The 27,859-nt window shown below is 45.8% G+C and overlaps 1 protein-coding gene across 1 annotated transcript in view; it reads right to left on the reverse strand.

Moving 5' to 3' along the window:
- Positions 1–24,242: 24,242 nt before the first annotated feature.
- TLR7 (toll like receptor 7) overlaps positions 24,243–27,859 on the reverse strand; it is a 164,608-nt gene continuing 160,991 nt past the window's right edge. The window contains exon 2 of the mRNA XM_086934574.1: positions 24,243–27,606. Within this exon, the coding sequence (XP_086790700.1) occupies positions 24,463–27,606 (3,144 nt within the window). The 3' untranslated portion in view covers positions 24,243–24,462. The remainder of the gene's footprint in view (positions 27,607–27,859) is intronic.

Genomic DNA, 27,859 nt, shown 5'->3' on the forward strand with positions numbered 1-27,859 from the left:
GCTATATAATACCCCCACTCTCCCGCCCCACCCCACACACACACACACAATGGAGCACCGACGAGGATGCTAAGTGTATCTACCTTCGAGGGGTTAGCGGTCAGAAGCCTGTCTGCTTCTTCAGCGTCCTTATCTTTGCAGTGACCATACACATAAATGGAGGAGCCAGCGCCGTAGTGGCAATCCTGCCACCCTGTGTAACAACAGACAGTGACATGGTACATGGTACAGTGGGCTCCAGACTTATGCAGGTACTGAGGAGGAGACTGTAGTGTCGTACTAGGTGGGCGCAACCACTATGGCCCACACGTAGTATGACCGTGATTTCATGTGTTACCCCCAAGGCGCAGGTTCAATGGTTTAGCCCGACGTAGTTACGGAGGGCACGTTCAAGAGCTAATAAAGGGCCATGGAACCGTTGGCGTGGCAGGCATTGTGCTGACCACCAAAGTACACATGTGTGGTCTCCTTTTGTGTCTGCCAGTAGGCCCAATCACGACATTGGCGACGAGGTGGTCTCGCCACCACACCGCGTGCCGCGCTCTGCCCCTCTGCACCGGGCGAGCCTACCACTGTGGCCCCTGCAGTGTGCCCCGCTCTGCGAGCTCGGCACGGCTCTCCGGCGAAGCACTCCCAGCCACGCTGCACCCGGCTCCCTGCCTCGCCAAGCAGAGGCCCAGCCGAGCCGATCCGGCGCCCTGCCGCCCAGTCTCGCCGCTGCATCGAGCCCTCCAGCGAGTGAAGCCGCAGTCACTATACCTGCCAGCGTTCGGCCCCGCCGCCTACACCCAATGGAGCCGGCCTCACGCCCTCAGGTGCGTGCCATCCGCCTCTGTGCCCCAGCCGTGCTCCAGCACACGCCTGCTTCCGGCCCCGGCGCCGCATCAGCCCGCCCGGCATGCCGCGCACCTCCCGCGCAGTCCCTCCCGCTTCCCGCGTGCACCGCTGTGGCCCCTGCTTTCTCCCACGCATCTCGCGTGTGGTATTCATGCCGTTTCACACGCATCTCGCGTGCAACGCTGCCGAGCCTCTACACTGCCACCTGAAGTCGCCTGAAGGCGCCCCCAGCGTGCTCTTGGACTCCTGGCCCTCCAGTAACAGGGCACCTCATGGCTGTCGAGCCCCCCACCTTCCCCTATGGCCATGGCCGCCGTGCCGCCACTTGAGCCCTTCACGGTCACTGGCACGCCTCCTTCCCAAGCTGCCCGGTGGAAGAAGTGGGTGGAACGCTTAGAAAACTACTTTGTTGCGGCAGACATTGCAGTCGAGCGACGGCGAGCGATGCTTTTGCACCTGGGAGGGGAAGCTATACACAACATCTCAAAAGACATGGTAGAAAGAGGCCCGCCCCGGAACTACACCACGTTACGCGACGCCATGATGGAATACTTCGAACCATTTGCCAGTGCGATTACAAAAGGTTCCTACTCCGCCAAGCCTGCCAGCTCCCAGAAGAGTCAGTGGATGTATTCTATGCGAGGCTTAAGAAGCTAGCCAGCACATGTACCCTCCCGGACACGGATGACGAAATTCGCGCCCAATTCATACAGGGCTGTGCATCCTCGAAATTGCGCGAGAGAGTCCTAGAGACAGACAACATGCCCATGCGCGACATCCTGGCGTTAGGGCGATCTAAGGAGCTATCGAAAGCCAGGGCTGCGCATATGGAAACGAAGCCCACTGTCGCAGTCAAAGTTAAACCAGTGTGCGCCATCAAAACTAGTATCACCGACACGCGCACGAAACCACCCTGACGAGGACGGCCAGGCCCAGCTCATTCACCCCACGACCGCGCCTGCGTATGGTGCGGAGGAGCAACGCCCCACAACGGAGCATGTCCTGCACAAGGAAAGATCTGCAGCGCCTGTGGAAAGGCCAACCATTTCGCAAGCGTATGCCTATCAACACAGAGAAAAAAGCTCAATGGTCCGCCCCGGAGAGTGAGACAGATACAGCCACTGCCTAGTGCCGCCACCAACAGCGACATGGACGATGACGATGCGGACGCCAAATCCGTCCACGTGGTACGAATGCTCAACACCTTAGCCGCTTCGCCGTCCTCAGAGCTGATGTGCACAGTGAACATGCAAGATCAAGCCGTAGCGGCCCTAATTGACACCGGAGCAACAATCAACCTTATGGCAGCCAGCGTATACCGAACTTTAGACACTCCACCAGTGCTCCATCCCACGAGAGTGCAAGTGTACGCCTATGGCACCAGCCGACCCCTACGCCTGTGCGGAGTCTTCCGGACAGCAGTATCACATGACTCCCATCAACTACACACCAAAATCTATGTGTCACAAGAGGGATCCGGGTTTCTGCTCGGCTGCAGAACCGCCCAAGATCTAGGGCTGATCCATTTCGTCCTTACAGTCCAAGCCCACAGCCTCAACCATCTCATGCTGCAACACACTTCACTGTTTGAGGGGATCGGCTGTTTGAGAGGACCCGCCGTTCGCCTTCACATAGATCACTCAGTTGCTCCAGTGGCCCTCAGACACCGACTCATAGCGTTCCACCTGCGACCCAAAGTAGAAGCTGAACTGCGAGTGCTTGAGAGGGCCGGAATCATAGAAAGGGTCAGCGGACCCACTCCATGGGTGTCACCCATTGTGGTGGCCAAGAAACCGAAGCAACCGGATGCCGTGCGGATCTGCGTGGACATGCGCATTCCCAACCTCGCGATCAAGAGAGAACGCCACATGATGCCAACCATAGACGACATCATTGGCGAGCTGTCAGGGTCGAAGTGGTTTTCGAAGATGGACCTGAGGTCAGGCCACCACCAAATCCCTCTGCACCCGGACTCCCGCCCAATAACGACCTTCTCCACCCACGCAGGCCTGTGGAGGTATACCAGACTCAATTTCGGGATCTCAAGCGCAGCAGAAGTATTTCAGAACATTATTCAGAACGTCCTGCAAGGACTGGACGGCGTGCTAAACGTGAGTGAAGATATCTTGCTCCACGCAGCGACGCTGGACGAACACATCCAGCGTCTCCAAGCCGTTTTCGCCAGGCTACAGGAACGAGGTCTGACCCTTCACAGGGAGAAGTGCGAATTCCTACGAAAAGACATCAGCTTTTTCGGCTACAAATTCTCCGACCAGGGCGTAGGACCAGACCCCGACAAAGTCAAAGACATCCATGAAGCTCCCGCCCCGACGTCAGTGACTGCCGTCTGCAGTTTTCTTGGGATGGTTATCTACTGCGGGCGCTTCATTAAAGACCTATCAGACCTCACCGGCCCTCTTCGTGACCTCACGAAATCCACAGCCACCTGGGAGTGGGGGCCGGAACAGCAGAGAGCCTTCCAGAAAACCAAGGCGGCACTCTCGGCCGACACGACTCTGGCCTACTTTAATCCGCGCCACGAATCACAGCTCGTGGTGGATGCCAGCCCGACTGGCCTAGGCGCCGTCCTGACTCAACAACAACCGTGAGGGGAATGGGCCCCCGTCACGTATGCAAGTAGGACCCTCACTGCGACGGAACAGCGATATTCGCAGATCGAAAGAGAGGCCATCGCCATCCTATGGGGGTGCCGACATTTTCATATCTACTTATACGGACACCCGTTTGTGGTGATCACAGACCACAAACCGCTTCTCCCACTCTTCCAGGGATCATCTTCACGACCTCCCCTCACATAGAGAAGTGGGTGCTCCAGCTCCAGGAATACCAGTTCACGGTGGAGTATCGGCCAGGCTCCAGGAACCCTGCCGACTATCTATCGAGGCATGCCCGCCCGGTCACTGAGGCCGAAGCCACAGAAGCAGACACTACAGAAGAATATGTGAGAATGATTGTGGAGGGTTCAAGACCCCTGCCAATATCCCTAGGAGATGTAACACAAGCCACCAAGGACGACGACTGCATACAGATCGCCATGCAAGCCATCCAGTCAGGGAACTGGAAACAACTCCAGAGCCCAGCATCATTCCGTACCCTAGAGGCCCAGGCGACGCTAAGAGCACTCTACCAAGTCCGAAGTGAGCTGTCCATCTCACCGGAAGGATGCCTCCTGAGAGGTCCTCGCCTGGTACTGCCTGACAGTCTCACACAGCAAGCAGTCCTTTTAGCCCATGGCGCGCACCAGGGCATTGTGAAATCAAAGAATCGCATCCGGAACAAGCTCTGGTTCCCAGGGCTCGACAAGAAAGTTGAGGAGGTCATCCAACGATGTCCTGTGTGCCTAGCGACCAGCCTGCCCAACCCCCCAGCGCCTGTAATCACAGAGGAAGGACCGTCTGCCCCATGGGTGCGGGCCAGCGCAGACTTTGGTAGCCTTCCCGGCGGAAAGTACATGTTTGTCGTAGTCGACAATTTCTCAAGATACCCTGAAATTGAGATCCTACCCTCTACTGCGGCCTCTGAAGTAATCCCCAAGCTAGAAAAAATCATCGCAACCCACGGACTAATGGATGAACTACGCACCGACAATGGGCCCCCCTTCAACGGCTGTGAACTAGCCGAGTACCTGCAATCACACCGCATCAAGCACCGGAAGATAACCTCAAGATGGCCTCAAGCCAATGGAGAAGTCGAGAGACTGATGAGAACTCTTAATAAGACAATCCAGATCGCAATGACAGATGGCCAAAACCTGGAACTAGCCCTCTTCCAATTTTTAAGGGAATACCGGCTGACACCCCACTGCACCACAGGGATTCATCCAAGCCGCCTGTGTTTGAATCGGGGTATATATAGGGGGTGGTACCCAACTAGTGTCACTGGGACCTGGGTGATCAATGTAATAAGAGGAAGGAGTCCCAGTAATCAAAGAACAATTTACAAGGCAAAAAATAGAATAAATCAATCAAGAAACAAATCTGTCCACATTGTTTTAATCACAATGTGAATGTGTTATAGCAAATATATAGCTTATCTCAACACGTAAACATAGTTTGCGTAGTGCCCCAGATGTAGTGGAGAGACAGGGGAGGGGGGAGTGATCCTGTGAGGAGGTAGTGGAGGAAAGGAGGAAGAAAAATTTGTAGTGACAATTAAATCAGTAAATATACATCATTTGTCCATACTACACAATGTGTGTAGAAATGGGGACCACACGGTTCAATTTGTTATTTCCACATAACAGCATACTCCACAAAGTTCAAACAATGAAGGCGTTAGGGGGTGGAGTTGATAATGTGAATAGTTGTCGACGTTTCGACCCTCTATTGTGCAGGTAGAATTGCTATCCTTGCTGTGGGGTCTTCATCAGGACAGGGGTGGGGACACACCTATTCAATGTAAATATATAAATTAATATTGGGAAAAGAATCCCTATATTATTCCAAAGGGAAAGCACATCAGTACTAACATGAAATGGTAGGGGACAAAGTTATTACTGTGCCATAAAATTAGAACGAGTATACTCATACGTAACACAATTAGTATGTGTATGATTAATCAATTTCAATGGATAATAAGCGCACTTGGAATGAAAAACGAATGAAATTGCGCTACATCCGCCGATTAATTCAAGTTGTTTTAAAGGAAGAAGATAGGAGTAAAGCCGGTCCGAAACAGACGGCAGCAACCGGACATTTCAGTACCCACTGGCTATGGGATAAGATCGGCTCAAGGTATTGGCAAGACCGAGCAATTGTATGATGTCAGCAAGTCAAAAGAAAACTCACCACGCAGTATAAACTGGACCGTAATACCGTCTAAACGCGTGGTCCGAATGAGTCGTCAAAGCTGACAGAACTGTTGATATACAGTAAGGGCGGGCAATTAGACAAATTTTTAGTATACACTAATAAGTGGTAAAATCTAAAATAAGATTGTGGAACTTACCACGAAGTGGTATCGGGACGACCCCCAGTTCAATATAGTGACAAGGTCCGAGGTACCAGCAATTATAGCGGAGCTAGGGGGTTTAAATACAGAGGACCAGAGTTTAGCATAGGGGAGGCTAGCTATACCACATTAGTCAAAGTTGGTTACCTTGTCACTATATTGAACTGGGGGTCGTCCCTATACCACTTCGTGGTAAGTTCCACAATCTTATTTTAGATTTTACCACTTATTAGTGTATACTAAAAATTTGTCTAATTGCCCGCCCTTTTTGTATATCAACAGTTCTGTCAGCTTTGACGACTCATTCGGACCACGCGTTTAGACGGTATTACGGTCCAGTTTATACTGCGTGGTGAGTTTTCTTTTGACTTGCTGACATCATACAATTGCTCGGACTTGCCAATACCTTGAGCCGATCTTATCCCATAGCCAGTGGGTACTGAAATGTCCGGTTGCTGCCGTCTGTTTCGGACCGGCTTTACTCCTATCTTCTTCCTTTAAAACAACTTGAATTAATCGGCGGATGTAGCGCAATTTCATTCGTTTTTCATTCCAAGTGCGCTTATTATCCATTGAAATTGATTAATCATACGCATACTAATTGTGTTACGTATGAGTATACTCGTTCTAATTTTATGGCACAGTAATAACTTTGTCCCCTACCATTTCATGTTAGTACTGATGTGCTTTCCCTTTGGAATAATATAGGGATTCTTTTCCCAATATTAATTTATATATTTACATTGAATAGGTGTGTCCCCACCCCTGTCCTGATGAAGACCCCACAGCAAGGATAGCAATTCTACCTGCACAATAGAGGGTCGAAACGTCGACAACTATTCGCATTATCAACTCCACGCCCTAACGCCTTCATTGTTTGAACTTTGTGGAGTATGCTGTTATGTGGAAATAACAAATTGAACCGTGTGGTCCCCATTTCTACACACATTGTGTAGTATGGACAAATGATGTATATTTACTGATTTAATTGTCACTACAAATTTTTCTTCCTCCTTTCCTCCACTACCTCCTCACAGGATCACTCCCCCCTCCCCTGTCTCTCCACTACATCTGGGGCACTACGCAAACTATGTTTACGTGTTGAGATAAGCTATATATTTGCTATAACACATTCACATTGTGATTAAAACAATGTGGACAGATTTGTTTCTTGATTGATTTATTCTATTTTTTGCCTTGTAAATTGTTCTTTGATTACTGGGACTCTGTGTTTGAATCGGGCAGTTACAGACACTCTCCCCCACCATCCCATGTGGGCATCAGCTCTGACTCCCAGCAACCGGTCCATGGAACAGCGAACAAAATCCAACAGAGAAGCATCGCGGAGAAGAAGGGCAGCAGACAGCCCCATCCAAGTAGGTGACCGCGTGCTGGTTAAGGATCGTCACCCTGGGGGGAAATTCCGCCTCCCTTTCGAGTTAGACCCATGGACTGTCACAAACGTCATGGGAACCATGATCACGGCAGTGAAAGGGAGAGAGAAAGTCACTAGGAATGTGTCGTTCTTTAAAAGAACCCCAAATGGATATGATGATGATGGATTCCCTGACTCGGCAGAGCAATACACAGAGGCAGAGCAGCTGCGCCGGCCCGGAGCGTAGAAGAGTCGCAGATGCCCCAAAGCCACCCTGGAACGGCGGAGCTCCAACCCCGTCAGGCGAGCGCAGCCAGAGCAGGTACAACCTGCACCCCTGTCCGAAACCATCCCAGAAGTACTATGACTTAGTGGCCTGCTGCAGACGCTGAGAGAGGCACTGCAGCTGATGAAAGAAAACAAAAGTAAGACTGTTCCTTTTTGCATTTTTGAAATTCTCAGAGACTATGATCGGAAGTGTTTATATCTATTATGTCATGTTTATTCTGTTTTCACTTCAGGGTAAAGGAGGAATGTAGTGTCGTACTAGGTGGGCGCAACCACTATGGCCCACACGTAGTATGACCGTGATTTCATGTGTTACCCCCAAGGCGCAGGTTCAATGGTTTAGCCCGACGTAGTTACGGAGGGCACGTTCAAGAGCTAATAAAGGGCCCAGGACCCTGGGCGTGGCAGGCATTGTACTGACCACCAAAGTACACATGTGTGGTCTCCTTTTGTGTCTGCCAGTAGGCCCAATCACGACACGACAGAGACAGGCGAGGTTAACTTCGAAAAGTTGCAATTTAACCGCGCTGGCCTGACAGAGGGCAGGCAGACGAGTCACTGATGCAAAATCCTCACCCCCTTTTTTCCCACAAAGCATTAGGAAACGATGGGACGAGCATCATGACCAGTCTGTGGATCCCTGTGCCACTGATGTCCCCCTGGATGAAGCACCCCGAGACCTAACGGCAGTGATCTAGCAGCAATGTAGACATTGAGATGCCGAGTGTCTGCCTGTTGGTGCTGCAGTGTTTTTATGTATCCTTACCTGACAGGTTCTGATGTGTATGCAAGAGGTAAGTGAGTGGATTCTTCATAGCACATGGCACCACTGCGCCCCTTGGTGAGGCGGAATTGACAAAGGAGGAAGGGCCATTTTATCAAGAAAGGGCAATACATTATCGCCGCTTTTATCAGCAGGAAACTGCCGCTAAAGCGGCGATAATGGGCTTGATAATATGCCCTTGTGAATTCCAATAGAAGCCCAGGTTAACACCAGAACATGGGATTCTATGGGAATTCACAAGGGCATATTATCAAGCCCATTATCGCCGATTTAGCGGCAGTTTCCTGCCGATAAAAGCGGCGATAATGTATCGCCCATTCTTGATAATTTGGCCCCAAGTTCTTTGGTGCTCTCATTTGCGACCATGCATATCTACCAGGAAGAGAAGACTGGTGTCATTTACGTGGCTGCAAAGAAAGCAGAGAAGACGTTGAAGGATTCAGTGCAGAGCCTGGAACAGATGACAAAGAAGACAAAGCATAGTGCAGGTCTGGAGATTCAGAGGGCTGGAACTGTATCGGAGGGGGAGGGGATTGCCTCCTTCAACATACATGCAACTGACATCGTGTTGAAGCTTGATATCAAGATAGAACTGATTGACAACTTAAGGAGGGATCCTCAACGTGTGGCTGCTCGGTGCTCCACCTTGGAGGCTGCCTGAATCTCTCCATGACTGGATGCATTGAGTGCTGCATGGGTCACTGGATCTTCAGGATGGGATGCGCATGACATGATCTGGAAGGCGCATTCCCCAGAAACCAGGGAGGAGCCAGTACTGTGTTGTATCTTTCTTGTCTCTCTCCTTTACATTTCCTTCCCTTTAATTACACAAAGAGCAGCCAAGTTTTATGGTTCTAGTGATTATTTGCTTAATTACGTTTGGGACCTTTTTAGCTGACTTTGCTGAGATGAGAACTCAACAAGGTTGTTGTTGTGTATCTTGTATATGACTTCATGTTGGTACCCAATAAAAATATTTAAACCGACTAGTTCATTTAACCTGATATGTTCTTGGACTGTAATACAATTGCTTACACAGGCATCCAAGCATATCATTGAGCCACATATACCACCATCATGAATATACAATTAGAAAACAAAATTGGAACTACCAGGACAGTTGAGCAGCAGAGTTAAAATACAAATGTATAGGTTTACCAGCGTTTTTCAACAGCCTTCCTCTAGTTGTATAGTGCTAAAATAAAACAGAGCTTTTGTCGAGTCATTATTGGCCTGGGCATAAATTAACATCAGTGGACCTCCAAAAACTTGTTATGTTTGACAATCATTCAATATGTACATGAGAGGAGGAGAGGTGATCTAGATCAAACCGCTTCATAAAGAGCAGATTCTGGCTGAATCAGGAGCACTAGTTAAGTGAAGCAATCTGTACCTTCGAATTGTCCAAATTCACAGTTGACCAGAAAAAACAACCTGGTGAAATATGAATGGGGAAAAGAAATGTCTTCAGGAAAAAACTGGAGCGCAAACACTGAGGGCCTAATTACGATTTTGGGCGGACTTAAGTCAGCCCGATATCGTTACCGAACTGGGACCGATCGACTTCGTGTCACCGGTCCCGACCGACCAATTAGGGTGAGTCCAAACACGGTTCGGTCGCACTCCTATTCTCTACAATAGGAGCATGCATTCCGACCAGAATGCATGCTCTCATTGTAAAACAAAGAGGTGCAGAGATCAACAGGAGGGCACAATAGGTGCCCCCTCGGCCTCCATTCGGAGGCCATGCACCCAAGGGGGCCCTGTTCTGACCAAGTTTTCCGCCCCTTTTTGAGTGAAGATGACTGAAGGTGACTTTAGCCTGCTATCATTTTAATAGGAGGACTAGAATCTCAGACCGGGCCTATTTACAAGGCGTTTGATGCAACTTCCTACCCTTTTCTTTATTCTAGGGCTTATAAACTTATGTTAAGGGATAGATTCCTTAGTATTAGTATTAATCCGTCCTTTTGTAAGGTTGCTAGTATACTTTTAATGGAGTTATGCTTATTTCGGGCCTTGTAGTCCTCGAACGGGAGAGACTCCATCTTTCTTTCTGCCTCGGCAGCTTGAGATGCTTTTAGGTCAAATGTAATGTTTTAGTTATGAGGTGTTGTTCGCTTGGAGAGAACCGGCTCAGGCTGGCCCTTATCGAAGAACTGTATTTTTCTTTGTATCGAAGACATAACATCAGGCCGGCCGGCTGAGAACGTGTCCTTGGTACGGGGAGGTACAGGAATTTGGTGGGTGGCAGGTTACTGGCCGTAACTTTCCATGCATGAACAAGGTTCCATATTAGCGAAAGCACGAAGCAGTCAGTGAGTCAGTTCATAGGCAGCAGCTAGCCGTTAGCATCATTGCAGTTAATCAACTTAAGGCAGACAGTTGCCATTTTGAAGTCCGAGAAAGACTGAAGACTAATACTCTCTTAGTAAGATTGAAGTTATTTTAGCTGGAGCAGCTGGCGAGCTTTGACATTTAGATCAGAGCATGCCGAATAAAGCAGTTAGTGGAAAGAACGAATACCAGAGCGGTAGAAACTAATTCATAAGATCGAAGCTGGAAAGTGCAGACAGTTCGTGATTGAGAGGAGAGAGGAGTAGTGCAGAACAGCGAGAGTGCAGCTGACGGGACAGAGAATAAGAGGAGGGTTCCAGTGACTTGGAGAGAAACGGAGGAGACAGAGCATAGCGGTGCAGACGTGTATCCGTGACTGCAGGGGTGATCCTAAGACGAGCCAAGGCACAGACGAGAAGGGAACCCAGATGACTACCGAGTCCAGACTTCATACTCATAAGGTGACGTCGCCCCTTTCTTATTAGTGTGCACACACATTCTAACCTTTCCTTTTGTTTTTCAGGCTATATGTGTTATATTGCAGTAGTATATTGTTGATGTCATTAATGAATAAAGATACCCCAGTTCTTAGTGAACTAGTGCGTGATGGTTATTTCCTTATGATAAAGTTATCCTTTCTTCTAGTCAGATGCTGTTATGTGAACGGAGGCGTCTCCCGTCCAGGTAAATGGTAACTGAGCAAGGGAGTAGAGGAGCACTCAAATAGGTAATAACCTTCACACAGTGTAATTTGGCCATTCTTGTGTGGGAGAGGATTGACCTGTCTATCTATCCCATAATCTATAATATTGTATTATCTGTAATCCTAGTAGAGAGAGAGAGAGAGAGATTTCCCAATATGAAGAAGGTATTCATAGGAAAGTGATCGTCGTTGTGTAGCGGCGTTAACGAGAGCATTGACCGTGGTCAATGTGTATACCCACAGGATTGTGGCTTGCGAGAGAACTGGGAGAATCCGGTGTGTAACGAGAGCATTGACGGTTGTCAATGTGTATACCCACAGGATTGTGGCTTGCGAGAGCACCGGGAGGATACGGTGTGTAACGAGAGCATTGACGGTTGTCAATGTGTATACCCACAGGATTGTGGCTTGCGTGAGCACTGATGGTGATCAGTGTGTAATGGTAAATAATTGGAACTGCCTCAGGGTAGTCTAGTCTGGGCCCATGTTGCCGCGAGACTATGTTGTAAATGATCTAAGCTTGTATATTGCTAATTCCCCATCCTTAGGTAGGTACACAGGTGCCTTTTGTAAGTAGGTCCTGAGGAGGGAGATGGTTACGTTTCGGCTGGGTTAGTGGTGTTTTAGTCTGATTCTATCTGGTCCGAAAATCCGGTCGTTACATCTGGCGTCACAAACCGTTTACCAAAGCCTGTTTGCGCGGTATTGTTTACATCTTGTTGGTTTGCGCTCTGCGTTTTACGTTGTTCATTTTGTATATTATGTGTTTATAGTTTTATATATCTTTTTCTTTTGACACGATGTTTATGAAAAGGTCTAAATCTACTCTTAAATTGCCCGTTGAAATTCCCGGCTGGGAATCATCGCCTTACGAGGCTTTAGCCCGTGAGTGGGCCGATTCTACTGGTTTGAGTGAAAATTGGAGTTCCTGTTTGGAACTGGCGGAGCCGGCTAATGTGATTTCTTGTCTCCAAAAAGCACCAGTTGTGAAGGGTGAGGAGCTTCCTATTTTGGGACGCAGAGGTTGGATTGTTTTATCTGCGTACAGGATTGTACATGAGAAATTTTTGAAATTACAGAGACAATATGTGGAAATGGAAGAGAAGTTTGTTGAAATGCAAAATGCTCATACTCTTTTGCGCTGTCAAAATAACTTGCTTGCCAACAAACTTGAGACTTATCAGACAATAGCTGAGAGAGCTGCTGTTCGTATAGCTAAATACAAATATAAGAATCGTCGTGGTCGCGTTTGTAAACGGAAAGTGCGTCTGGTCGTGGCGAAAGCCGGACTGGATTGGAATCCTGATGAATGGGATGGTAATATCTGGGACTCGAATGATTCTGGCTCCTCGGCTGAGGAGTCTGACAAGCGCGAGTCTTCTCGCGCCGGACGTGATTGTAAATCTAATACTTTTGACAGATATGATGATTCCGGCGACCATGGTCGCTGTTCTAATTCTGATGACGTTTCTCGATCTGATTGTCCCTCTAAATCTGTTGATCGAGCTTCTTATGATGCTCGTCCTGAAGTTTCTGCGCATACGGTTTTTTGACGTAAATTACAGCAAGCTCCTGGTAATCCAAATGGTATTCCATTGGATAGTTTGGAAGATTTTACGCAACAGGAAGTTAGTGACATTTTGCAACAATTTCGGCAACGGCCCGGCGAGGCCTTGCTTACGTGGATGGTGCGCCTTTATGAACTTGGTGCTGCAGGCATCATGTTAGATGCAGGGGATGCCTTGAAATTTTGTTCTTTAAGTTCTGATTCTACTGTTCAGGATCATTTCCGTAACTATAATGTTCCTGGTCAAATTAGTCTGCTTCAGTTAACGCCTGAGGGTTGTAATAACAAATACCCTACTGAATCTGATTGGCCTTTTAATGACAAGCCATGCTATACGTTACGCGATGCAGCACAACGGCTTAAGGAGGAAGTGATGAAAACTGCGATTTTTCTGGGTACGTCTGACAGATTGTTGGATGGTTTATTAACATCTTCTGTGTGGAATCACATTATCCGTTCTTTCCCTGTTGCTTATAAACAGGTCATGATGACTTTGTTGATCAATCAGACTGGCAATGCTTTGTCTATGGTGCTTGAATCTGTACGTCAACTTGGTGAGTTGGGCGAATGGCTTAAACCTGAAAGACAGTCCAGACCTGAGGGTCGTACTGCTGGGAATCATAGATTCACTAGACGTGATATGTTTCTTGGATTGTTGGATGATGGTGTGAAAAGGGAGGACATTGATGGTGAACCTAATAATCGCTTGTGGGATATGTTTCGCAAACGTGGTTTGGATCGGAAGGAGGGTGCTCGACGTGTGCGAAAGAATGAATGTGATCGTGAATATTCTGATGACAGTGGGGATGATAGACGTCATGATGATTCGGATCGGTATGATGGTCGACGGTATGAGCGCAATGTATCCCCTCGGCGTGAAAGAGAGAGAGGACGAGAGGGGGAAAGAGAAAGGGGGAGAGATGACCGTGTTAACAGCAGATATAGAGATGAAAGGGATCAGTCCCCCGAGGTGAGGAGAAGGGAGGATCGACACAGATTTTCCGAACGAAACTCACAATACCATGCAGATGACAAGAATCCATTTCGTAATCGGGATGGATATGAACATGACATTATATCGTCCGAAAATTTTTAGAGCATTTATCCTGATTTGTCTTGGTTGTCAGAACGCAATAAAAATGACTAGGAAATAGGTCAAGCTCCGGTACGCAGGTGGGCTCACAAAGACAATAGACCCTATGTAGATATTGAAATTTTTGGGAAACATCGTAATATACAAAGGGCCCGAGCATTGGTAGATACAGGAGCGGAGGCCACTCTAATTCATGGAAAATCGAAGAAATTTAAAGGACGATTTTTCACAATTACTGGTTTAGGTGGAAAGGAAACCCCCGCAGTGCAAACAAAAATTGAAATGAAGATAGGTAGAATTCCTCGAAAAGAATATTCTGTTTTAGTTAGGCCACTTTTGGAATACATAATTGGAATTGATATTTTAAAAGGTATGACATTGCATCTAGATGATGGTTGTTATCAATTTGGGAGTAAAAGTTATATATCATCTAGACCTGTACGAGTTGGTCGCTTGAGAATGCCCCCTATAAAAATTCCTCTGGCTACAAAAGTTGTTTCCCTAAAGCAGTATCGTATCCCAGGTGGTCACGAAGAGATTAGATCTACAATTCAGGATTTAGTGGATGCAGGAGTTATAACTCCGGTTACTTCTGCTTGGAATAATCCCGTTTGGCCTGTGCGTAAAAGTGATAATTCTTGGCGCATGACTGTTGATTACCGCGAATTGAATAAACATACACCCCCTTTGACTGTTGCAGCACCAGACATGATTACTTTAATTGAAAGAATTCAAAAGCATCCAGGAATATGGTTTGCGTCTATTGACATTGCTAATGCTTTCTTTTCAATCCCAATTGCCCCTGAGTGTCAGGAACAGTTCAGTTTTACGTGGAATGGACGTCAAATGACGTTTAGAAGTCTTCCTCAAGGCTATGTACACAGTCCTACGATTTGTCACTGGCTGGTGGCGGAACATTTATCTGAAGTACCCATAAACCCACAAATTCAGATGTGTAACTATATTGACAACATTTTGATTCAAGGTGAGACACAGGATACAGTTCAGACTCAGTTAGATCAGATCATCGATCATTTACGTACAAAAGGTTGGGAAATCAATCCCGACAAGTTGCAAGGCCCGTCACAAAGTGTGAAATGTTTAGGCATTAATTGGCATAAAGGTAACAGAGAGGTGATTCCACAAGTGAAGCAGAAAATTCTTGATTTTGCGGTTCCTCGGAACCGAAAAGAAGCCCAAAGCTTCATTGGTTTATTTGGTTTTTTGGCATCAACACATCCCACATTTGAGTCAGAAATTGGACCCTTTATACAGAGTCACTAGTAAAAAGAATGCGTTTGAATGGAGTAAACCGCAGCAGGATGCGTTTGATTTGGCAAAAGAAGCAATTCAGTATGCTTTGGATTTGTGGCCCGTACGTGATGGTGATGTGTGTAGGAAGGTGGCTACCTGACTATGGTTACCCCAGATTTTTTGCCTTGTGTTTAGCTGGTTTTCGACTTAGTTGGCCTGGTTCCCTGCTAATCAGGGCCCCAGGCTATCTGCTCTCTCTGTAAAATGGATTCCATGTACCCTAGGTGCATAACTAGATTGGCTTGGGTCACCTTATCAGCCCCTGTACAGAGCACTATAGGTGCCCAGGGCATAGGTGCATCCAAGGCCTACCAGGGGCTGCAGCATATCTTTTGCCACCCCTGGCTGGCTATCTAAAATTGACACAACTGGCTGATCACTCAGCTGGGGCAAGGTGGTGTAATCACCCCTTGCTTAGATATAGTATGCCTATATCTAAACCTATCTGGACACATATAAACCTGTGAGCCACTCCTATGGCAGGCCTTAACAATCCTGAAGGCAGAGTGCGTAGTTTATTGTGAGATGGTGCTCTAGCATGAGCTGAGCCTGTCTGCAGCTGTCGGGACCACTTCCCTTAGCTGTTCCGGGATAATGCCAAACCATATACTATTAAGTGCATTATAATCTGCGCGGTTATATGTCAACTTTGGTTTGGCTTTATCAAAACATGTCGTGTAAGGTGTCATACGATTTGGAATACTACCCCCTCGCCAGTCCTGGCGACGGGGGTAGCATTCCACCCCTCTAGAGGGGACGACATGTTACTTTTGCTAAAACGCGGTTGATTTTTAAAAGAGCCTCAGATCCACAAAATGGATGCTTCTGCCACAGACACATGTCTGACCTCCTGCTGCTGACCGAAACTCAGCAGAGGAGGCCTGGACAAAGGATTTCCTGTCACAGGGAGGTGTGACACCATCCAGACAGGAGATAGTGGATTGTAGTAGGGAGGTTTCAAAGAAACCAGACAGTGCCTGGGGAGCACAAGGCTTCCCCTTGCATAATCCGGTCAAACCGGTTCTGGGGCAGCCCAGCCCCAGCTCCAGTGAGACCTGGACAAAGGAAAGGGGGTGTAACCACCCCCCTTCCTGGTCCCACCCATAGGGGAGGGACCTAGCAGGAGATCCACCCCTCAGATTGGAATAAGAGTGGGAGCAGTGCCAATGCAACTCAGATCATCCTGAAATCAACTTTAAACTAAGAAGACGACTGGACTTCGACTTTCTGATGAATAGAAGACTGAAGAGCATCTCCCTTGTGGCCTAGGAGGGGCCACCCTTTGAACACAGGCACCACCCAGCACCTCGACGTCTGCTTTGCCGCCGCCTCCCGCCGGAGCCCGAGTGCAGAGCCTAACAAGACCCAGCTTCCCAGACTTCTCCCAGCCCGATCCACAGTCCCTGCAAAGAAGGGACCCGTGGAGGCACCGAGAGACGTGGGAGCGGCCATCTTGAAAGACCCCCAAGACGCTGACTGCGCAGCACCCGAGGCACCCTCGACTCTGTGCTTTAGGGTTTGAGAAGCCCCACAACCGAGCAGCATTTGCACTAAAGATCAGCCCTCCAGCATCTCCACGATCTGCGTGGGACCCTTTTGTTTTGTGCCACTCGACTCGCCATCCCGTCCGCTTGTCACGTGGTCAGCGGCCATCTTGGCGACGAAACCTACAATTTACACTGTGGGTCTGGTTGCTCCAGATATGCCCTCGCTCCTGTAGAAAGGAGTACCCGCTCTGACCTTGCTGGTCCGAGTAATAAGCCTTTTTCCCTTTCCCAGTGGTTTGCATTAGCCAAGGCTTGTTTGCTTCAATCGAGTTGCCGACACCGCCATCAGCTAGAGCCTTCAAGGGACAGCTCGTGATCGACTCCTGGACCTCTTTGTGTCTACGCAGCTGCAGAGAGAAGCAACCCCTGATCACCTGTTTGCACCCGACTTTGCCTGGTTCCAATCTGGTTCCACGGTGGTCACTGGTCAGTGACTTTGAACATTGTCCCCTCTGCTTTCAGGTCTTCACCACTTCAGATCCACCCTTGGATCCACCGGACACTTCTCCTTCACATCGCCTGCAGCGTCTTCAGCTTCAAGCGCCAAGAACCTGCGTGTCAAAACCCGACGCCACTTCGACCCTGTGCACCCACTTCCTGTGGGTGAGGTAACATTGCAACGCCGGTGTCCCTACACTGGTACACACCTCTAGGGTCTGTGTCTTAAGTTTTGTTCCTCTAGGTTCAGCGGAAGTGCCTTTAAACTCACTTTGTGTAACTTTTACGCTCCATTGACATTGCATTGGTGCAAGCCGCACTTTCCGTGCTGCACCCGAGTCCCGTGGGCTACTCCCAACTTCAGCATTGCTAGTCCTGACTGCTCCCAGCGATTCTCTAGGCCCTAGGCCTAACCACTGTTCGATTGGTATCTCTTATACCATTTTTCTAGTATATGGTTTGAGTGGCCACCCGCCCTCATCAATAATTGTGCAACTTTATATGTTTTACTGTGCTTTTGATTTAACGCTTGTGCCCCTTTCCTCATAAAGAGTACTGGGGAGTAATTTAGAAATAAATACATATATTTTTATAATATATACTTGTGTGGTGTCCTTTCATTTGATTACAGGATTGTATGTGGTAAAACAGCTCGCTTAACACGACCTCTTAAGTTAAGCCTTTAAGGCTGCTTAGTCCATGCTACCACTAGGATAGCTTGTCTAACAAGGTTGACTTACAACCAGACATCTTTGGGGTTTGTTTGGACTGATACCAAGTGGTTCCAGAATTGGAAACACTACATATCAGGCCAACTTCTCACAATGTGGATCTGAATGTTTCTGTGCAAGGTCTTTATGCAAATTGGAGTCTGTGGCAAAAACAAGGCAGAAATAAAGTACCGTTGGGTTTCTGGACTAAAAAGTTACCTGATGCTGGTGAGCGTTATACACCTTTTGAGAGATAGTTACTTGCATGTTATTGGGCTCTGGTGGATACCGAGCAATTGACTTTGGGACATGATGGGGTATTGAGACCTGAAATTCCTATTATGCAATGGGTTTTGAATTTGCCGAAAACTCATCGAATTGGACATGCTCAAGAGGCGAATGTGATTAAGTGGAAATGGTACATACAAGACAGGGCACCTGTGGGACCGAAAGGTGTTGCGATGTTACCTGAGCAAGTGGCGCAGGAGCCATCGAATGAGACTGGGAGTGAATGCTCCGTACCTATAGTACAGGAATCCCCTGTTAAGTGGGGTAAGCCATTTGATGATCTGTCCGCGGAGGACAGAAACCACGCGTGGTTTACGGATGGTTCAGCGAGGTACATAGGAGAGAAGAGGCATTGGAAGGCAGTGTCCTATAATCCTATCACACAAAAATTGCTAAGTACAACTGGTGAAGGAAAGAGTAGTCAATTTGCTGAATTATATGCTGTTTACCAAGTTTTAAAACAGGAGTTACCTGGTACATGTCATCTTTTTACTGATTCCTGGTCCACTGCTAATGGACTAGCGGTTTGGTTAACAACTTGGCATTCTCGTAATTGGGAATTGCATTCTAAAGAACTTTGGGGTAAACAGTTATGGCAAGAAATTTGGGAGCTACTCCCACAAAGTACTGTTACAATCTTTCATGTGCATGCTCATACACCAATAGACTCCCTTGACAAATTCTTTCACAACATTGCAGATGAGAAATCTAAAATTGCTGAGGCAGTGGTGGACATGCAGGATTCTGATTTGGCGGGATTGGCGAAATGGGCCCACCAGAAAGCAGGACATTTTGGAGAGAGAGCCACTAGCAGGTGGGCTGCCGATCGAGGAATTTATATTCCTTTAAATTTGATTAAAGATACTATACTGCATTGTCCTATCTGTCAACATTCTCAACAGCGAAAAGTGCCCCAAATTGTTAAAGGACATTTACACCGAGGAAAATTGCCCGCTCAAATTTGGCAGATTGATTATATTGATCCACTCCCTATGAGTAAAAATTGCCAATATATTTGCACCATCGTTGATACATACAGTGGCCTTTTAGTGGCCTTTCCCTGTAAACGAGCTACCCAAGTAAACACCATTAAAACATTGGAATTGATTATGCTGTATTATGGTGTTCCATTTCAAATTCAATCTGACAATGCATCACATGTTAAGGGAAGATTGGTGCAGGAATTTTGTGTGGAGAACAACATTGAATGGGTGTTTCATATACCATACTATCCACAGGCAGCAGGCCTTATTGAAAGAATTAATGGTTTGTTAAAAGATCAATTACGTAACTTAACTGACAATAAATATAAGAATTGGAGAGAATATTTGTTTCAGGCACTGTTGATTTTGAATAATCGTCCCTTTTTAAATGCTGAATCACCATTGATGCAATTATTTCCCCCAGCTATTGATGCTAGACCGAATACAGTTGGAAATACTGTAATGTATTGGGAAATTTCCCCTGGAGCCCTGGCTCCATGCAGAGCAACCCCAGGTTCCGCAGGCTTGGACCTGCATGCCATGAATGACATTACTGTGAAAAGCAGAGATCGAGTTATCATTGAAACTGGCATTGGTGTCTGTATACCAGCTGGAAATTTGGATTAATTGCCCCTAGATCGGGCCTGGCCTTAAAAGGCATTCAAGTACTTGGAGGTGTCATTGACAGTGATTATCAGGGAGAGATTAAGGTACTCCTGCTGAATAGCAGTGAGGTTGATTTACCGATTCATAAGACTGACCGAATTGCTCAATTGCTAATCATGCCTGTTTTCAGTGGTGAGATTCAGAAAGGCACTGCCCCAACTTTGTTAACTGTCCGAGGACAAAAAGGTTTTGGCTCCACTGATAATCCAGGAGCGAGAGTGTGGGTGCAATCGCCTAAACATCCCCCTGAACAAGCTGAAATTATTGCAACCGATCATGATAACACAGTACTCGTCATGAGACCAGGGAAAGATAGCTGGGAAGCTGTCCCGGCTGACAAATGTTACTTACGAGAATGAATAATGCCTGTGTTTGATTTTCTTTCAGATCATTCTCTGGACTGCTGTTGCAGGATGTGCCGGCGTTGGACTCCTTTTGGCTTGCTACGTCGGGAGAGGAAGGAACCCACTGACTTTGGTTGATTCGATAACCCAAGTACTGCGTTCTTTTGCTGCGTGGGATTCATCATCTAACTTTTGGACTACCCTGGCACGAAGGGTGACAAATTCCCCACATTTCTGTTTAACACCGATGCGTTCGGTGACTGACATATTAGCGACCTGTTTGGTTGCCATCCCCGCTTCGTTGGAGACTCTGGCCCATATTTTCAATATATCAAATGCTCATCCTAATATTATTCTTGGTGATTTCGCAACACAAGAATATTGCCCCTTATGTACTGTGCTTTCAGATCCAATACCCCCAATTCATTCCCAAATAATTACATATAATATCATGCAGGGTGATTTATGTTTTTCCTTACCTGTGATCCAAATGCCATAACGGAATGTGTGCGTTTAAAATTGAAAGGTGCTACTTCATTCACAGTTCATGAAAAGATTTTATGTTCCCGGAGATCACCGAAGTCGTGTATTTCAGTCAAAAATAATATGACCTGTAAAAGTCTTGTAGTTACCCCTAGCCACTATCGTACAATGCTATTACCTTCTGGATGGCTTTTCTCTTGTGGCAATACATCTTGGCCTTATATTCCTGCAAATATTACTGGAGGACCTTGTGCCATTACCAGACTGAGTTTACTGATGTTTTCCTCACATCCTAACATGCATTCCCGTGTTGTCCGTGATGCAGTGATGTTAAAAGACAACTGTGACTCTAAACTACATTTATTTTCTGAATCTGAATATCTTAGTTTGGCTTTTTCTATTCTGGGTGTCCCTGCTTTAGCAGTCTATAATGCTAAATCCATTGGAAAAATGGCCTGTTGGATGGTTAAATCTATTAATAACACTTCTACAATTTTATCTGACATGCTACTAGACGCCCAAGGTGAACGCAGAGCTATTTTGCAGAACAGGGCTGCAATCGACTATCTTTTGCTTAAACATGGACATGACTGTTCTGACTTTGAGGGTCTATGTTGTTTCAATTTATCAGATCATACTAGATCCATTCAGGCTCATATCGATAAACTTCATGACTTGACCAAAGAAGTTAGAAAACACATTGATCAGGACTGGTTTGACTGGCTCTTTAATTGGTTACCAGATTTACATTCTTTACGTCAGATATTAGGGGGTATCCTGATTACTATTTGCATTTTAGTTGCTATTTGTTGTTTAATTCAATGTATTCCTTCTTTACTTCACACCTGTAGATGTAGTACTAGAAATAGATCAGTTAGTTTTGTTTCATATTATTCCTCAACAGATGTTAGTTCCATTTAGCGAATGATTAGTAGTCTAAAGTCAAGGGTGAAGTGTTCTGACCGAGTTTCCTGCCCCTTTTTGAGTGAAGATGACTGAAGGTGACTTTAGCCTGCTATCATTCTAATAGGAGGACTAGAATCTCAGACCGGGCCTATTTACAAGGCGTTTGATGCAACTCCCTAACCTTTTCTTAATTCTAGGGCTTATAAACTTATGTTAAGGGATAGATTCCTTAGTATTAGTATTAATCCGTCCTTTTGTAAGGTTGCTAGTATACTTCTAATGGAGTTATGCTTATTTCGGGCCTTGTAGGCCTAGAACGGGAGAGACTCCATCTTTCTTTCTGCCTCGGCAGCTTGAGATGCTTTTAGGTCAAATGTAATGTTTTAGTTATGAGGTGTTGTTCGCTTGGAGAGAACCGGCTCAGGCTGGCCCTTATCGAAGAACTGTATTTTTCTTCGTATCGAAGACATAACATCAGGCCGGCCGGCTGAGAACGTGTCCTTGGTACGGGGAGGTACAGCAATTTGGTGGGCGGCAGGTTACTGGCCGTAACTTTCCATGCATGAACAAGGTTCCATATTAGCAAAAGCACGAAGCAGTCAGTGAGTCAGTTCATAGGCAGCAGCTAGCCGTTAGCATCATTGCAGTTAATCAACTTAAGGCAGACAGTCGCCATTTTGAAGTCCGAGAAAGACCGAAGGCTAATACTCTCTTAGTAAGATTGAAGTTATTTTAGCTGGAGCAGCTGGCGAGCTTTGACATTAAGATCAGAGCATGCTGAATGAAGCAGTTAGTGGAAAGAACGAATACCAGAGCGGTAGAAACTAATTCATAAGATCGAAGCTGGAAAGTGAAGACAGTTCGTGATTGAGAGGAGAGAGGAGTAGTGCAGAACAGCGAGAGTGCAGCTGATGGGACAGAGAATAAGAGGAGGGTTCCAGTGACTTGGAGAGAAACGGAGGAGACAGAGCATAGCGGTGCAGACGTGTATCCGTGACTGCAGGGGTGATCCTAAGACGAGCCAAGGCACAGACGAGAAGGGAACCCAGATGACTACCGAGTCCAGACTTCATACTCAGAAGGTGACGTTGACCCTTTCTTATTAGTGTGCACACACATTCTAACCTTTCTTTTTGTTTTTCAGGCTAAATGTGTTATATTGCAGCAGTATATTGTTGATGTTATTAATGAATAACGATACCCCAGTTCTTAGTGAACTAGTGCATGATGGTTATTTCCTTATGATAAAGTTAACCTTTCTTCTAGTCAGATGCTATTATGTGAACGGAGGTGTCTCCCGTCCAGGTAAATGGTAACTGAGCAAGGGAGTAGAGGAGCACTCAAAATAGGTAATAACCTTCACACAGTGTAATTTGGCCATTCTTGTGTGGGAGAGGATTGACCTGTCTATCTATCCCATAATCTATAATATTGTATTATCTGTAATCCTAGTAGAGAGAGAGAGAGAGAGAGAGAGATTTCCCAATATGAAGAAGGTATTCATAGGAAAGTGATCGTCGTTGTGAGGCGGCGTTAAGGAGAGTATTGACCGTGGTCGATGTGTATACCCACAGGATTGTGGCTTGCGAGAGCCCTGGGAGAATCCGGTGTGTTAACGAGAGCATTGACGGTTGTCAATGTGTATACCCACAGGATTGTGGCTTGCGAGAGCACCGAGAGGATACGGTGTGTAACGAGAGCATTGACGGTTGTCAATGTGTATACCCACAGGATTGTGGCTTGCGTGAGCACTGATGGTGATCAGTGTGTAATGGTAAATAATCAGAACTGCCTCAGGGTAGTCTAGTCTGGGCCCATGTTGCCGCGAGACTATAAGGTATGAGTGTGGTGTTGTAAATGATCTAAGCTTGTATATTGCTAATTCCCCATCCTTAGGTAGGTACACAGGTGCCTTTTGTAAGTAGGTCCTGAGGAGGGAGATGGTTACGTTTCGGCTGGGTTAGTGGTGTTTTAGTCTGATTCTATCTGGTCCGAAAATCCGGTCGTTAGAGGCCCCCAAAGTCGACTTCCGACAGCCTTTAAGTGTCGGAAACACTGGCACAGAAAGGCTGTCGGAATCTGACATTTTAATCCCTTGGGCAGAAAGAGACGCCCTTGGGATTACTGAAATCATTCCGACTGTCAGATGGGTTCTCTGAGCCCGTCAGAATGACCGGTCAGATTATTTTCTGACCGACACTATAGTTTTGGGTCGGTCGGAAATTAATCCGACCGGCTGATTACGATGCGTTAGGAAAGGCTCCGACCAAGGGTCAGAGCCGTTTTCTAACCATCGTAATCAGCCCATAAATTTCCAGTTCTTCCATATTCTGGCCATCCCAACTCATAGGGAGGAGGGAATATCGCACATATGATTTACTAATCCCAATGGTACCAGTAGTTACCAGGTGCAGGGATTACTCCCCGTTCACATCTCTACTCGTGATAAGGCTTTAAGATGTTGACAATGTTGGGATCATGATACAAAATGTTCATTCAAGGTTCCGCTCATGACCATAATATGTAAAGACTAAAACACTTTATCTCCCCATCCCTTTTTTGTGTCATCTGCCAACACCCGCAGCAGTAAGAGTTCGGATAAAGGATATTTGTGGAAGCCTGGAATAGAATTTATTTCCAGTTTTGATAGTCATTTTATTTTTTGCAGAAAGTTACTAATCAGAGGCATTGAATATTTGAATTGATAATGAGTTCGATTCTCAGACAAACATTATTTCTTTTAGTCAAATACCAGCTCGCTCGCTCTTTTAGTGATATCATGCAATAAGTAGTTATACATGGATCTTTCTGAAGAGAAATTGACTGGTCTAAGCAATCTCTTTGAAAAGTTTGTCATAGGTCATGTGATTGTCTCTTTGTAGTGCGTTTCTCAGGCAGTGCCAGAAGTAACACTGAGAGTGCGGGTTTGTAGGCCATTCCAAAACCGAACCTTTACATAGTCTCTTTCTTAACCTGAGATATTTAGAATTCTGCAAGGCCTTTTCTAGAAATATGAAGATAATCACATCCACATTTTCATCCATTAGACACTGGTGTGCCATGTAGAAGGCTGTCTTGAAATGCCCACTTTGTGCATACTTTTTTGTAAGCACAAACACCGTTTTTCGACTCATGCGTATGCATTCAGAGAGGTTCTCAAAAATTGCTTGCCCCGGAACCCAATCTCTTTCTTCCAGGCACAAATTAATCTGTTTTCCTCCTTGATCTTCCAGGTTTGTAACTAGTTCTTTATAAACCCATTCAGATGCAGGCACATCCTGTGTGTCATAGGCAATGAAGGCATCATAGCATTTGCCTGAGGTAGGCAAACGGCGGTAGCCTTTTAATTTGGCTGCACAGAAGTGGTAACTGTACCAAATGTCCCAGAAATACAAGTGGTTTGAGACAGCGATCACCATAATGCAAATAATTATTGATGCTGAGACAGAGTGCAGTACAACAAGTGGAAGATCTTCTTCACAGGTATAAAGATCCAGAAGAATTAAGCTTTTGTCTTTATGTGTCCCAGGGCCAGCACAGGTAACGTCTGTGGCAAGGCGGGGGACATAGACATGTGTTTGGTTTAACCACCACACAAACCATACTGCTTCACAATTGCACTTAAAAGGATTACCCTGAAGGATCAATGTGTCAAGTTTCTCGATCACATCCATTGGACAACTGGACTTATTGATTGTAGTTAAGCTGTTATCACTGAGGTCCAGGTAGCGCAATTGGAAAGCGCCACGCAGGAAATGTTCTTTTAGTTTCTTTATTTTGTTGCTTTTTAAAATTAGCCTAGTAACTGTTGACGTGCAGTTGGACAACTCACGTGGTCCATTGACTAGCTCATTGTTGCTCAAGTCCAAGACTTCTAGCTTTTTCAGAAAGATAAGTTGCCCCCAGTTGAACGACGTAAGTTTATTGTTGGCCAAGCAGAGCTCGGAAAGTTGAGGAGGCATGCCTTCAAAACTCCCTGGAGGAATAAAACTCAAGGAATTATAGGAAATATCTAATTTTCTAAGCTTTTTAAGATTCTTAAAGAAGGATAGATATCTTGAATCTCCATCTCTCCATAGAATATCAAGACGGTTTCCCTTAAATTCCAATGTTTCCAGAGACGAACTATTCATATGTTTATTGGTGGAGGAGGAGATTTCGTTCCTGTTCAAAAGCAGTTTCTTCAGAGAGGGCAAATAATTGGTAAAATTGAGCATATGTGTGATACCTTCTGCCAGAAAATAATGGTTGTTATTACTCAGGTCGAGCACCTCCAAATCTGTCAGTTCTTTAAAGGCAGCTGCAAACAAAAAATCAAGTCGGTTGTTTGAGAAATCCAGGTATTTTAACTGTTTTAAGTACTGAAGTTCACTACCATTCAAAGACTGGCCAATAGCATTGCCTGACAAGTTGAGACATTTGAAAGAGGAGACATGCTGGAAATCTTTGGCGTTGATGAAAAAAAGGTTATTGATGCTAAGGTCTAAGGTTTTTCCAAAGTCACGACAGTCCTCCTTTACAAAAGAAATAAATGGAATGTTCTCCTTGTCTTTGCTCTTGCATCTGCGTGCATTTTCATCATACATGAAGTAATGTGTGTCCTGAAGCCGTGCACTGCCAAAATAGTTCTCAGAATTTCTGGAATTCGAAAAAAAACCTTGATCAGATTCACTGGATGGAGATATTTTATTCCAAGATAGGTCTACAAATTCCAGAGCAGGGAAGTCCTGAAATAGGCTCAAATTTGCAACCTTAATAAAATTTGTACCCAGATCGAGTAGTGTTAGATTTTTGAGCGGGATCAGTGGTCTAAGATGTTCTATGGCAAGTTCTTTAAACACATACCCCCTTACACGGAAACGTTCAAGGGACAACAACGAGGAAAATGTAGTTGACAATTTCATAAATACAGGATACACTTGCAGATCATAATTAAAAGAAAAATCTAGCTCCTTAAGTTTGGGAATAAGTCTCAAAAAGTTGGCCTCTTCCATTTCATGTGCTAAAAAGTTTTGGGAAAGATCTAATACCTGTAGTTCTTTAGTGTTTTTAAACCAGGCGCTTGGTATTTTACGCAAACAATTGCTCCTAAGACGCAAAATTTTCAGATTTTTTAAGGAGCGAAATGCTTCAATGTGAATCTCAATTGCGGCATCGTTTGGGCAGGGAATACAAGGATAAGGTGCATTGTAACACCGTGGACAGTTGGCACTCAAGTCAAGAATTTCCAAGTGCGAAAGATTTTGAAAATCATTTTCTCTGATAGATTGAATAACGTTGTTGTAAAGATAGAGTTCCTTCAAAGTTGATGGTAACCTGCCAGGAACCTGTGTTATATTATTAGATTTTAAAGACAAAACTGATAAATTTGTGAGACTGTAAAAGGCATCATTCTCAATATAAAATGACACGTTGCAGGGATTGCGATAATAGCAGTTCTGGCCCAGGTAGAGGATTTCTAGATTTACTATGTCTGTTAAATTGCCCGTGGTTATTGAAAAAATGCTGTTCGCTTCAAGACTTAGTAATTGCAAGTGTGAAGGTAGTCCGCGTGGAATTTCCAAGAGCTGGTTCCCATCTAAATACAGTGATTTTAAATACATGAGTGACGTGAAGCTGTTGTCCTCAATATAAAGTCTCTCAGTGCACACATGGTTCTTTGGCCCCAACCGCACAGGAACGCAGTTGCATCTGAAATCAAGTTCCACCAGCTGCTGGAGACGGAGAAAGGACTTCTTTGAAATATGTGGTATATGATTAATTGTGAGAGTCAAATTAGTGACGTTTGTGGGAATTTCCCTTGGAACTTCTGTCAGGCGGCGATCAGCACAGTCCACAAGTAAGGAAACATCATCAGAAGATTCGATCACGTCACAAGGGAGGCTTTTGGGAAACCAGGAACCTGCAGCGGTGTTTGGGCACAGGCACAGAAGAACAAGAAGGTGGCCTCGCAGGATAGTTGAGTACAGCAACTAAAAAAACAGAAACAAATAGGAAGGGTTTTAACGATTTTTATTATTGTGACAGACGCTATGCATTTTAGTACCAGATAGAGGGTTTTTAGCATGCAAATTACAAAACTGGCTCTAGCCTAATACGCTCTCCCCATACACCTCAAGTTTTAACCTTATTAAATCTTTTACTAATGAGCCGTATTGTACATTGCATTTTTCTGGTCACATGTTTCATCTCAATTTGAATTTTTTATGTATGAGTTGTATTGTC

The sequence above is a fragment of the Lissotriton vulgaris genome, chromosome 8 (assembly GCF_964263255.1).
Source record: "Lissotriton vulgaris chromosome 8, aLisVul1.2, whole genome shotgun sequence".
NCBI classification, from domain to species: domain Eukaryota; kingdom Metazoa; phylum Chordata; class Amphibia; order Caudata; family Salamandridae; genus Lissotriton; species Lissotriton vulgaris.